Raw genomic sequence first — 13,927 nt, forward strand, 5'->3', positions numbered from 1 at the left:
AATGGCTTTCATTTATTGAGTTGTGTCTTTGAACAAGGGGGTGTCCAAATAAATAGCTGAAAAGCTACTTGAAATGATGGCTAAAAGCCACACTTTCAGAGTCTTGAGCAGATTGAGAAAAACAAAAGTTATTCCAATAGGAAAATGTGTACAGAATAGATTGATCCCAAGGAGCACTGAAGTCAGGAAAGCCACTAGAGAGCACTGCGGCCGTCTAGTGATGTAGATGGCATGTGTGCAGCATGTTTTCTTTCATACTCCATCTATCCATTCATCTAGACATATCTACTGAGCATTTGTTAGGTTCTAAGTGGAATGCAAAGCATCAGACACACAACAGTGAGTCAACCAGAGACAGTTCCAATCCTCATAGAGATCCTCGTCTGGTGGAGGAGCAGGCACTGGTCAAGGAATCAAAAAACTAGATGTCTAGTTTCAAGCTATGATAAGCACCTTAGAAGACAAGAGTATTATGGAGACATATAAATCAGGGACTGATTTCATGTAATGGTGAGTAAGGCTGTCCTGATAGACTCTGGAGCTGAAATTTGGGACTGAATAATTATTGATTAGAAGAGGCCATGGGGGAGGCAGGGAAGGAGTGAGAACATCCCCAGCCAAAGAATGGTATGTTCCGCATCCACATAGCTGAGGGGAATGGGCTGCTTAGAGATCTGTACATGGCTGGTATAGTTGGAACACAGAGCATGAATTGGTAATTGGTATGAGATTATGAATTGGTGATCCAAACCCTAGGGAGCTTATACTCTACAGCTGGAAGTTTAGATGTCACCCATCAAAGCAATGGAACCCACTGAAAGATGTGAGACAGGGGAATGTGAATGTGGGCAGGGATGATATGAGAGCAAATGCATGTTTCAAGAGCCTCGGGTGATTTCTGACGCCATAAATAAGAGTGCCAATTGTTGAATCAACAACGGGAGTCACTGGGTACATGCTCCCCACGTGGGATCTCTGTCCTTAATGTGTTTTACTATGAAACTTAAAAACAACGCTACTAGTCGAACAATACCCTATACCTTGTGCGGTTGTGTGAGGGCAGCCTGTTGAAATCCTTGCTTAGTATATACTAAGTTGATCTTCTGTATATGAAGGTAATTGAAAATGAAACTCAATGAAGGGCAGGATGAGAGAGGGTGTGGGAGAGGGGAGGGCCGCGGGAGGGAGGGAGGTTGTGTGTGTGGGGGCACAACAATACAAAAGTTGTACTTTGTAAATTCACATTTATTAAATAATAAAAAGAATAAAAAAAGAAAATAACCACTTTAGCATCAGTAAAATAGAGGGAAACGAGCAAGACTGGCTGCAGAGAAACTCCTGTAGGAGTAGGGTTGTGGCTCTGTTGATGGGGAGGAGAATGGATCTAAAAGATAATTAAAGGGACAATCAGTAGGCACAGGCAACAGGACTTGGATATATGGTGTGCCAGGGACATGTAGCATGAAGACGACTTCTGGATTTCTGGCTTGTGCATATAGATAGTGTCTTCATAGCAACCCGTGAAGGTAATGATTATCCCATTTTATGTTCATCTGAGGTTCTAGGTAGTTAATACAATGTGTTTCAGGGAACATCATTAATGTCAACTAGGTAGGACTCAAATTTACTTCAGAACTTGGGTTCTTCTGAACCTGTCCTTCTGAGTTGATTGCAGGAGTAAGGACTGTGGCTCAGTGATGGTGACATAGTAGCTTTGGTCTTTGTATCTCAGATCCAAAGAATCCTATCATTTGAGCATGATAGGGGAGGGATTGTAGAGAACTTCCTGGTGTTTTTCTTCTGTGACTGTGACCAATAGTGGGGAATGTATTTTACACTGCTTATCAGGCACAGAGTGAGAAAGAGAATGGAAACAAAAGTTTCCTCAAACAGCATTACTATGTTGACATGAAATGCAGTGTGTTACTTCTTGGTGCTACTTTCTTGCATAAGAAAATGCTGGTTGCTGCACATAACATTGATTTATGAGCTACTAATGAGTTGTTTGAAAAGCATAGATCTAATTCCCTTCATTATTAGATGCGAATCTGAGGCCCAGACTGGGAAAGGATTTTTTTCAAGATCTCACAGGCCCATGTGAGTGATTCCCTGGCTTAGTCCAATGCTCACTCTTCCCATTGGACAATTTGGCTTTGTCAGCTTCATGAATAAAACTGGCTGACAGTTTTAGGGAAAAACAGCTATTGATAATTTTTAACTTAATGGCATTTAGTTTGTTTCTTCCTGTAGTTTCACACACAGGTTAGGCCCTCCAGGACCAATTACATAAACAGTGCAAGATTTTATTTGAAAAGAAAAGGACATGGATGCATCAAGATAGTAGTGTGTAATCTTTGATTCTGAGGAAGACTAATAAAAAAGCCACAGAAAATGGAAAGCAATTATCAGAGAGGTGATAAAAAATATACTTACGAAGCTACCTGGAAGCCAAGGGACAATTGTGAGACCAAGAAGAAAGACCAAATCTTTATGCTTAGCAAAAATGCCAGGTAGAGAGCAGAAATCTTGAGTGATGTTTTCAAGATCAGATACTGTATCCACGAGTGAAGTTTAAACATAAATGGAACACAGGAGATAAAAAGCCTTAGGTAGTTAATATTGAAAAATGGGCGGACATTTTAGAAAAAAATTAACAGAGCTACCAGACTTAAGGATTTAATAAAATGAAAATTTGAAGTTTGCTTGGCTGAAGTGAATTCACTAGCTTACAGTAAGATTAAGAGAGAAGACAGAAAAAGATTTGCTTCCTTCTTTTTACACCTCGTCCTATGACCTTGACAGAAATATAAATTAGTTGTTTAAAATCCTGACTAGTTGCTGGATATTTTCCCCGTATATAAGCACAAGTGAGACTTAGGAAGCCCTGAAACAGCTAGGACAGGAGAAAGGAAGGCCCGGGAGTCTGATGGTGGAGGAATCAGAAAACGGCGAAAAGACTGGATGGGGAAGCTTCTTGTTCTAAAGACCAACCTGGGGAGGGGGTCAGGGTTGGGCCTGAGGGAAGAGAACTATTGTTGCTTCTAAGCATAGCCTTGGAGGGACCCTTATGTGCACACCCACCCAGCAAGTATTTCCTGAACCCTTGCTAGGTGTCAGATGCTGTGCAAGGCTCTGGAGACACAATTTATGAAGACAGTTGGTTTTTGTCCTTTAGGTGTCTGTAGCCTACTAGGGAGGCAAAGGCTATTCCAAACGGTTTCATGTGTGCTGCATAGAAGAGGCACAAGGTGCTAGGGAAGCAGACAAAAGGCACCTGACTTGGTCCTGGTGTGTCAGGAAAGACTTTCTGGATGAATGATATGAGTAGGATAAGTAGAAGCTAGGCAGAAGAAGGGTGAAGCAGATAGACTTATTTGTTTCAAAGAATACACAATAAAATCATATCTTTATAAAGCAATACAACTAGCACATAATGAGCAGTTTTAAATATTTTATTATTGTCATTTACAGACACTGGTCTAATGGTATCTTTCTTTTGATTTCCCATATAAAACAACCAAATCACACAATGTTGCCCCAAATACAGCTCATAGAATATTCCTGTTTCATTGTCTACAATCATTTTAAAGGCCTACAAAATACTGATGCTTCCTGTTGCAATTCATTTTACTCGCAGAAGAAAACTGCGAGTAAGATATATGAAAACTGCAGAACATGTCATACATAGAGTTCTCTTCATGTAAGGAAAATGTAAACTAGAATCTGAGTAATAGAAATGAAAGGAACTACAGAGATCATCTGATCCATCCTTCCCTTTATCATGTGAGAAAACTAGGTGAGCCATTTGTGAAAACAATGTTGTTAGTTAGTAACAGAGACTGAACTAAACAGTAGGTGTTCAATATCCTTTTCCTCTGTACCATGCTGCCACTTCTAACAATTTTTTCAAAGCTCTCCATTTTAATATGAAATTATATTAATGTTGTTGCCTTAATGTTAATTCTAATTATTGCCTTTGAAATTTTCATGGACTTCCTTTTATGTTTTTATTCCCTCCAAGAATATACAATTATGTGTTTATTAATTTTCTTGAACATTTTACCTTACATTAGGAGCAAAGAGTACATATAATACTGTTAACCATTTCCATTATGAAACCTTAGTTTATTATTTGCAGTAGATGAGCATATTTTTAATGTCATTTGTACTCTGCTAGGTTAAGGCCTCATATAACACTGTACCCTTGGCAGGAATATTAAATTAGGTATTAACTGAAGACCTGGGAGAATGTCCTGTAGTTAATAATCTAAATAATGCTTTCCTTATAACATGCTCGTGGCTGCTACTGAGGTAATGTTCTTTCATGGTTATTATTGCTGTACAGTTATGTTCACATGCTCCGTTTAAAGCTATATAATTAGCAAACCCTTTGAAATAAAACTAAAATGCTCTTCTGGGCTATTCTTCCTTTTGCTTACAGTTCCCTCAGAAGTCTGTAGTGCTAACATTGATTCCTCTGCCCACCTGCTAGCTTTCTTATTCTTAGGCATCTCAGAAATACTGTAATTGTCTGTCATTCTCTCCACATGGGAGCCATCCACATCCCATGGCTGTCTCAGTGAGAATCCACTGGATAGGGATTTTTTTTTTCCAATGATACCCTTTTCCCACTGGATTCTTCCCCTTGTTCAGTGTGCATTCTGAAAAGCCCTGTTTCACTTTATTGCTTAGATACTGATTGCTGCTGAGCCCATTTCTCATTGTCAAAATCTCACAACTCTAGATTCAATACTTTTTTCCCTTTTGGTACAGTTACAATTATAGATGCTATGAATTATTGACTTCAGGTAAACAAACATTTAAGGGTCCCTGGCCACTCCCATGATTGCAATATTAAATAGAAGTAGTTTGGTTTCCAAAAGTTGGTGTGTTATCCTAGATTTTTTGTTTGTTCATGTGCTATTTGATGTCTAGAACCCATTGGCTTTTGATTGTTGAACTTGCAGCTATTTCCAGCTGTTTCAGGATGCTATGGTGCATGCATCCCTTTGACGAGTATCAGTAATCTTTTCTGGAGGACAAAAGCAGAATCAATTTAGACTTATGACACCAAGGAATACCTATATTGGTGGATAAACTGGTTACCTCAGTTTGATTTATCTGAGTTTCTTTTTTTTTTCTTTTGGCTATACTTGCCTTCAGAAACAGAAGTTTTCTTTTAGGTATTTGTTTTTGCTTTTGCTTCTTTAGTTCATTTGACATCATATATGCAAAGACTATTCAATAGTAGTTCTCATAAGTTACTCTCAAATCAAAAGATGAGAAATGTAGCTCCAAAACTTATTTCCATTTAAATTTACAGTAGTCTCAGTGCTCAGAAAAGACTGAATGTATGCTTGTTTTCTTTCCTTAAAAGCATATTTTATTTTTATTTGAAAGGCAGGGCTAGGGACCGGGGAAGAGCTTCCATATGTTGTTTCATTCTGGAAATCCCCACCACTCCCGGAGCTGGACAAGGTTGAAGCCAGGAGTCTGGAACTCAATCCAAATTTTCCACTTGGGTGACAGAGATCCAAGTTCTCAAGCCATCCCTTGCTATCTCTCATGTCATGCATTATTAGGAGGCTGGAATGGAAGAGGAATGGGGTCTCGACTCACACCCAAGCACACTGATATGAGATACAGGCATCCTAAGTGGCAACTTAACCAGCATGCCAAACCCCTGCCTCTGATATTTCTTTTTTCAATAATTTGATGCATCCCAAACTTTCCCTCCTACTATCTTAGAAACTTGAGACTACAGAGTTTATAATAAGTTGTCTTTTGGGGCATACATTTTATGTTTTTTTTTTTTAAATGTTAAACATACAAAAAGTTCTGTTGACTTAGATTTGATTTCATCTAAACTCAAACCTACTCTCATTTGCCCTTCGAATAATGTTGAGAATCCCAGAAATCATATCATTCTCTGTGTTGATATTATATAGCTCTGAAGTTAAAATTAAAGGAGTGTAACTATACGATTTTTACATCTACAAACTTTAACAGTATTTTATTAATAGCATCAATTAACCAGTCAGTATTGTAATAATTCAATTTTGTTTTTCATTTGGATTATTCAAATCAGAATCTAAACATAATCCACATCACATTGGTTGATTTACTTCCTAGATCTTTCAGTTCATAACCATTCTTCCCTTATTTTGTGTATGTGTGATTTTCAGTCTCTTAAACTTTCTCAGATGTCAGTTTTGATGATTATGTCCCCATATGCAATTGTCCAATATGTTTTTTGGGTGGCTGAAACACCTATGGCTTAATAGGTAGATCTAGAGATTTGATCTGATTCATGATTTTCTTTGCCAAGAAAAAAAAAGAAAGAAAATCATAGGAATCCTGTATGCTTCCATTGAGGCAAAATGTCCGCTTCTTTCTTTCTGATGTTAAGATTATCCAGGGTGTTCAGTTGTTGCCAGATCCATTCATTGGAAAGTTTTCCATTAACTGTTAATGATCATTAATGGATACTGAAAACTTTACTAGGATCTATTTCTTCAGCTATTTCAACATAGTGTATTCTAATATTAACATTAGGTTGGTGAATTAAATATATTATATAATATTAACATTATTTTGATGAATTAAATATTAAATTAAATACATATTACATTATTTCAATGAATTAAATAAATGAAAAGTGACCAGAAGCACCCATGATGTTTTAGTGCTCTGCTAATGTAAGGTATAGTATAGAGGGAAGGCAGATACATGGATTGTGTTCTTAGTGGAAATAATATTTTGAAAATAATTAAATAGGAGTTGTGTCTGGGAAGTGAAATAAGCAAAGAGAGGAGCATCAGTTGGGATATGTTTCATGGAAAATGTGAATAATGAGCATTTTATAAAATAGGAGGTACTTGAGTACATTCCAAATGTGGAATCACTCCATGAAGCTAAGAATAAAAATGGCCATGTAAGTGAGGGCACAAGAGGAAACTTAACTAGAGATTACATGGGGCACAGTTGGGAGTGGGAACACCAACTTATTTAAATCCTAGAATTCTCAATTGAAAGTCACCCTTGTGAACTCTCTGGTCTTGTTCTAAATATATTTGCTGGGAGGATTGAATAATCTAGGACCTACAATCAAGCTCAAAGGGTTGGAAATTGATTTGTTATAAAATAAACTCAGCTGAGTTATTATTTTCCACAAATGGGAAATATAAAGTCATGTAGATAAATGATTTTTTAAAATCTAAACTACAAGGTATCTTTTGGTTCCACAGCTGAAGCCAGGATATTTATAAAGGAGAGGCAAGGTGCTCAGGGTTTGATGTGAAATTGTATCAAAATTACAGATGGTAAGCTTAATTTTGGAAATATTGGGGTTTTAAGTGCACATGTGAATAGCCAAGTATTTCACAATTTGTTATAGGATTAGATTGTGGAATAAAAGAGCTGGTAATATAAATTTTATAGTCAGATACAGAGAAGCACTAAATGTATAGAAGAGGATAAGTACATGAAATACTGATTCCAGTGAGAGGGGCTGGGGGTATTAATGTAGACACAGTAAGTAGGATGAACAGAGTGTTGTCCGTTGGTGGAGAAGCCAGGGAGACCACGGTGATGACCTGGAAAGGAAAGAGATTTACATAGGAAGCGAGGGTCAAGAAGGTCAGGCAGCACTGAGAGGGCAAAAATGAGGGGGAGTTGAGAACAGTTCTTTGGATATTCAGGGGGGAGGAGAGAGGAGGAATATCACCAGCAATACTGGACAAGACATTTGATTTTCACTGGAGCAACTTACAGATAGAAGATGAATTACAGAAAAAAAAAGGTTGTAAACAGGAGGCTGGGTCAGAAGGTGCAGGTGATCTGTCTAGGCATGGGGTTCTAAAGAAGGCAAATATGATGCCATGATAAGCTGCTGGTGGGGAAACTGAACTGTATTTCTTATTTATTTATTTATTCATTTGAAAGTCAGAGTTACATAGAGAGAAGAGAGGCAGAGAGAGATCTTCCATTCAATGGTTCACTCCCCAGTTGGCTTCAACTGCGCCGATCTGAAGCCAGGAGCTTCTTCTGGGTCTTCTATGCGGGTGTAGGGGCCCAAGGACTTGGGCCATCTTCCACTGTTTTCTCAGGCCATAGCAGAGAGCTGGATGGGAAGTGGAGCAGCTGGGTCTCGAACTGGCGCCCATATGGGATGCCGGCTCTTCAGGCCAGGATGTTAACCCACTGAACCACAGCACTGGCCCTGAACTGTATTTCAAAACAAGGAGCAGGAAGCTCTTTAGTTTTGTTAAACAGGACAAAATTTTGAATATAAATGCAAAGAGAGGTTAACTATTTAAAGTCACTTTAATCATATTTGTAGGACATTTTATTCAGTTTTACTTTACATATTAATAAATGATACTTATATCAAATATGTGAGAAAGTAGACATTTAATTGGGAATGCTAGTTCTTTTACTTTTCTAAAAAGAAGTTTGCACATCTCCACATTTCTCTTCTTGCTGTTTTCTCAGTCAGGTGTGTAATGGACCATATACATCCTTTTATTCCATTAGTTTCATTGGTTTCCTGCTTACAAAGACCCCATGTGTTTATTGCAAAAATGTCCCTCACAGAAGTTTAAGCATAAACTTGTTTAATTCAATGAAATTAGATATTCCCATGTTGATAGATCTTTCTGTTCATACACAGATGATCTTTCACATTAATGAGATCGGAAAATGCAATTTTACATTTGAGTTTAGTTAATATGTTGCAAACATTTATGTCAATAGTTATAGAAACTTAGCACTCTTTCTCAGTGGAAATCATTACATGAAGGTACCATAGCTAATTAAAGCTTTTTTTTTTGGAAGATACATTTGGGGATTCATTAATTATTTTTTCTTTCAAAAAATTAGTGTTTAGGATAAGTGCCATTTTTTTAAACCTAGAAACATTCAAGGGATGCAAACGTCATGCATTTCACATATACAAATTTAGGAATACAGCGATTCTTCCCACCCTACCTCCCTCCTTTCTTCCTCTCTCCTCTGTTGCCAGACATTTAAGCTTTTCTCAGTATTTCTATTTTAAGCAGCAATGCAGTGAACATTCCTGTGAGTATATTTTTTGTGCACTTGTACAGCTGATTTAATTGTCTTTGAATAATTTCCTAGAAGTATGGTTGTGGGTCAAAGGCACATGTATTTTATGTTGTTATACATATTGCCATATTTCCTAGTACCCTACAGGAAGACTATATCAAGTGTGTTACTACTGATAACACATCAGTACCCAGAAAATTCCTTTCAATTTCTTAAAATTTTTCATCTTAATTCAGGTTCATTTTGCTTACCATGAGGCCGAAATATATCAGTAGCTCTTAAACTTTTTAAAATCTTAGGACCATGAGAATTCTTGAAAGTTGTTTGACATACTTTCTAGAGAAGCACATGTGGAAAAAATATAGAAAGTTTTATATACTATTTATGGGAATTCACAGTTCCACAGCTCCTATGAAGTCAAATCACAGACTTTTTAGAATTTTACCATGAATCCAGGTGAAAAATTTCTGAGAGACTTTAAAGCTTTTGCCTTTTAACACTTAGCACCCGCATGTCTTACACTTGCAAGTCACATATGCATGTGCACACAGAAATTAAATATGCTTGTGAACAAAATTTGACATCTGCTTAGTACAGAACCTAGTCTCATGTGAAATCACTTAGTGTGCATAATTACTTGAACAAAATAATTTTACTTCAGGTACTTCAATGGCGAGCCCACCAGGAAGAGGTAGCAATGTTGGAAATGGAAATTTCTGAGAGAAGAAGAGAAAAGGAAAAGGAGAGAGAGAAACTGTGGAAGAAGAAAGAATTGTTACAGAGAGAAGAGAAGAAAGAAAAGGTAAAAAATCAATCACCTCATATCAAGCCTTAACCTTGGTGTTTGGCAGGGAGTGCTCATCGGTGATTCTGAGATCATTTATAAGAATCTAGTGTAGTCTTGCTGTAGTTTGTTTGGGCTTCAACAGTTTGTGGACAAGGAGAATCCACTTTGTGGACCTGCATGAGCATAGGTACCTGTGATAAGAATAGATGCTCTAAGTAAAAATCCAACAAAGTTTGTAAGTGTTAAGTCTTGTGCTAGGGAGGAAAATTACAAAGACTAGAAGGTGCTGGAATAGCATTTTAGTTCATGGCAAGGTGACTACTGATTGTGGAGAAAATGTAGTTATTGGTAGAATATGCTAGAATATACTTATTATTTACTAGATGTTTTTTCATTTACTGACAACTCACAATTCTTCTTTTGAGCAAATGTCATAATCTTAAAGGTATTCACTAAAACACTACTAGTAGCAACAATTGTTGATACTCTATGGAAGACAGGTACATTTGAGGGTTATTTTTGTTTTAAAAACTTATGTAGGGGCCTGCACTGTGGTGTAGCAGGTAAAACTGCCACCTGCTGTGCCAGCATTCCATATGGGTGCCAGTTCAAGTCCCAGCTGCTCCACTTCTGATCCCGCTCTCTGCTATAGCCTGGGAAAGCAGAAGAGGGCCCAAATCCTTGGGCCCCTGCACCTGCTTTGGAGACCCAGAAGAAGCTCCTGGCTCCAGATTGATGCAGCTCTTGCCATTGTGGCAATTTGGGGAGTAAACCTAGAACCTCTCTACCTCTCGCTACCCTTCTCTCTGCTTCTGCCACTTTGTAACTCTGCCTTTCAAATAAATCAATCTTTAAAAAATATATATATGAACCATTTAGGCATTTGTATTTGTTTCCACAAAACTTATAAAATTTGCAGTAAAAATATTTGTTAAAAAATTAACTAGGGAGTGCGTGTTCTGTATTAGAGTGCCTGGGTTTGATTCCTGGCTCTGGCTTCTGATTCTAGCTTCTTGTCAGTACAGATCCTGGGAGGCAGCAGTGATAATTCAAGTAATTGAGTTCCTGCCACCCACATGGAAGATCTGGATTCAGTATGTGGCTCCCATCTTTGACCCCAGCTATTGTGAGCATTTGGGGAGTTAACCTGTGAACGGGAGCTTTGACTTACCCTGCCTGCCCCACAAATAAATAGGAGATATAAAAGAATATTAGACTTATTTGTCAAAGTTTTATGGAGTTGCTGACTTTTATACTAATAATTCACAAAAAAAGCCAATTTATGAACAACACGATGAAAGGAAATCAATCCAATTATATGGATTTGATCTGCATGCTGTAAAAATGCCTCCTTTTGAAAAGCTACTTGCAGTGCTAAGAGTGATTGATTTATAGTCACTGGTGGGCACACTTCATTTTTGTGAACTTGGTTGACATTTTAGGTTATATTGCCACTTAGGTGAATGCAGCCCTGGTTCAGAAGTTTTTGGCCTCAAAAGTTGAATGTATGGAGATAAGTATGGATTTTTCTTAAGTGATAAGCCAGTTTTTCCTACTCTTGAAACATTTGTCATTGTTCTTGACTAGTTCCGTGCCTTTTAATCAGCAAATTGGTATAGAGGCAATGTATGGAAAACAATATACATGGAAGTTACAGGACTAGCTAAGACAGCATAATTCACAGTTCTTATATTTTTAACTCAAATAGGATTTCAATTTTCATTTCTCTGAACTAAGTGAAGTAATTTCATGAAGCCCCCATCAAGAGAGCTGAGGGCTAAAAGGAATAATTGCATGTACCTCAGAAGCCCATAAGTATTGACCATATTTCATATGCTGCAAGGTAGTAATCGCTCTCTGGGGGAACTTATTTATTATTATGCAAGTACAGTATTTGAAAATCATACCTTTATAGTTTTATCTTTGATCTGGGCCTCTCTCATTGCATTTCTTCTCTATGAATTAGTGTGGTTATAAAAAGGTATTGTGTTTTTAAGCATTAGTTTATATATAGTGTCATCTTAAATACCACATAGAGAGATTTAGATACTTTTCCATTCTGAGAGTTAACAGAAAAATACATAGATTAAATACCTCATGTATTTTGAATGAGTGTAAGTACAGTTGATTGTGGCAATCAGTTTTGAGCAGGGGCACTGGCATGAGGACATGGGAGAGGATGGAGCAGCCTGTGAGATTTCTAGAAGCAAGAGAAAGGAATTTTGAAGTAGAAGAGAGATCTTCCTGAGCTTGCAGATGGAGCTTGGCATTTGACTTCATGAACATCAAGAAAAGCAAAACTGAAACCAAACCATATTAGAAGGAATAACTTCCTTAGGATGACTAAGATGGTAGAGGAGTAACTCAAGTGCAGGCAGGCACTGGTGTCTGGAAAGAACTCAGGCTGACAGGAGTTTTAATGTCCTTAGTCATACATGTTACTCTTAGAGATGTTTTCCTTATTTGCATCTCTACCACAGGCATTAAGTCGGTCAAGGTTGAGAAGATTTCAGGCCAGCCATTGCTAGAATGTGGAGTACTAAGTTGCTTGCAGTGTTATTTCACTGTCCTATAATTGATAATGGGAAGTGCCCTGTCAACGTGGTATTTTATTTATGGAGTCTGGGGGGCAGGATGGTGTTTTTTGGAATACCCCAAGCCAGCTTTGTGGCCAACGTCCACTAGCCATGGAGGACCAAGTCATACAACTTACCTTTATTATTTTTTTTAAATACATTTAACTTTTAGATATTTTACGTATAGAAACTGATGCAGTAAACACACAAGTACACATCACCTAGCATTGAAAATTTAAATTTTTTCATTTGTTTCAGATTTACAGTTACAAATAAGTACAATATGGGAGATAAAGTCCTCTTTTGAGGCCTTATTCATTACCTGCTCCCTTCTAAATGTCCCCAGAACTAATCACAATTCATGAATTTTATTCATATCTTTCCAGGTTATACCTTGATTTTAATATGTTAGCATAGTTTGTGATTTCAATGTTTTTCATGAATACTGTTGTATCATTCTGCAACAAAGACATTTTCATTCAACCTTATGCCTTTTTTTTTAAAGTTTTAAAACATTTAATTCAGTGAGAGAAATGCACAGAAAAGTGAGGGTTTTAATTAGGAGAGGAATAAGTCTAGAAGCTAAGTTGGGTCCATGCCAGGCAGAGAGCAGGCCTGGTGCCACATGGAGCAAGCATACAGGCAGGAAAGCAGAGGCAGGGTGGAGGCCACAAGGCCATGTTTTTTTTTTTTTTTTTTTTTTTTTTTTTTGCCATAGTGTCTTGGCTTGCCATGCCTAAAATACTCTCATGGGCCTGGGTCTGGAAGTCTCTAACAAGTTTGCCTTTTTTTTTTGGAGATACTCATGTTAGTACATACAGACCTGGTTCACTCCTTTTAATTGCTATTCAGTGTTCCACAGTGGAACTAGGCTGTCAGTCATCTGTTCTCTTACTGGTTGACATCTGAGTTTTCAGGATTTTGTTCTGGCAAGGTTTGCTGCTCCAGCCAACTTGCACTTGTTTGGTAGCTTTATCTAGGGGACACCTAGGAGGAAAATTAATATGTTGCAAGTCTGTAAAGTTTTTGATTTCATAAAATATTTTAACTTTGCTTTTTGACTTTTGTCAGTCTATCAAAATCATCTTATTAATGTTTTAATTTGTATTCTCATGATTAATTGTAAGACTGAAACTCCATGTTTATCAGGAAGGTTCTTTACTCGGAATTTTTTTCATACTTTTTTTTTTTTTTTTTGACAGGCAGAGTGGACAGTGAGAGAGAGAGACAGAGAGAGAAAGGTCTTCCTTTGCCGTTGGTTCACCCTCCAATGGCCGCCGCTGCAGCCAGCGCACCGCGCTGATCCGATGGCAGGAGCCAGGAGCCAGGTGCTTTTCCTGGTCTCCCATGGGGTGCAGGGCCCAAGCACCTGGGCCATCCTCCACTGCACTCCCTGGCCATAGCAGAGAGCTGGCCTGGAAGAGGGGCAACCGGGACAGAATCCGGCGCCCCGACCGGGACTAGAACCCGGTGTGCCGGCGCCGCAAGGTGGAGGATT

General features: G+C 38.0%; 1 protein-coding gene across 8 annotated transcripts in view; it reads left to right on the forward strand.

Moving 5' to 3' along the window:
• The window catches only part of CCDC148 (coiled-coil domain containing 148), a 309,680-nt gene that overhangs the window by 192,308 nt on the left and 103,445 nt on the right, over positions 1 to 13,927 (forward strand). For all 8 annotated transcript variants that reach the window (XR_007920653.2, XM_051849519.2, XM_051849517.2 and 5 more), the window contains one exon: positions 9,728 to 9,868. Coding sequence is in view for 7 of the 8 variants with exons in the window: in XM_051849519.2 (XP_051705479.2) it covers positions 9,728 to 9,868 (141 nt within the window). In the remaining variant the exon portion in view is untranslated. The remainder of the gene's footprint in view (positions 1 to 9,727; positions 9,869 to 13,927) is intronic.

This window comes from Oryctolagus cuniculus, chromosome 3 (genome assembly GCF_964237555.1).
Source record: "Oryctolagus cuniculus chromosome 3, mOryCun1.1, whole genome shotgun sequence".
In the NCBI taxonomy this organism is placed as follows: domain Eukaryota; kingdom Metazoa; phylum Chordata; class Mammalia; order Lagomorpha; family Leporidae; genus Oryctolagus; species Oryctolagus cuniculus.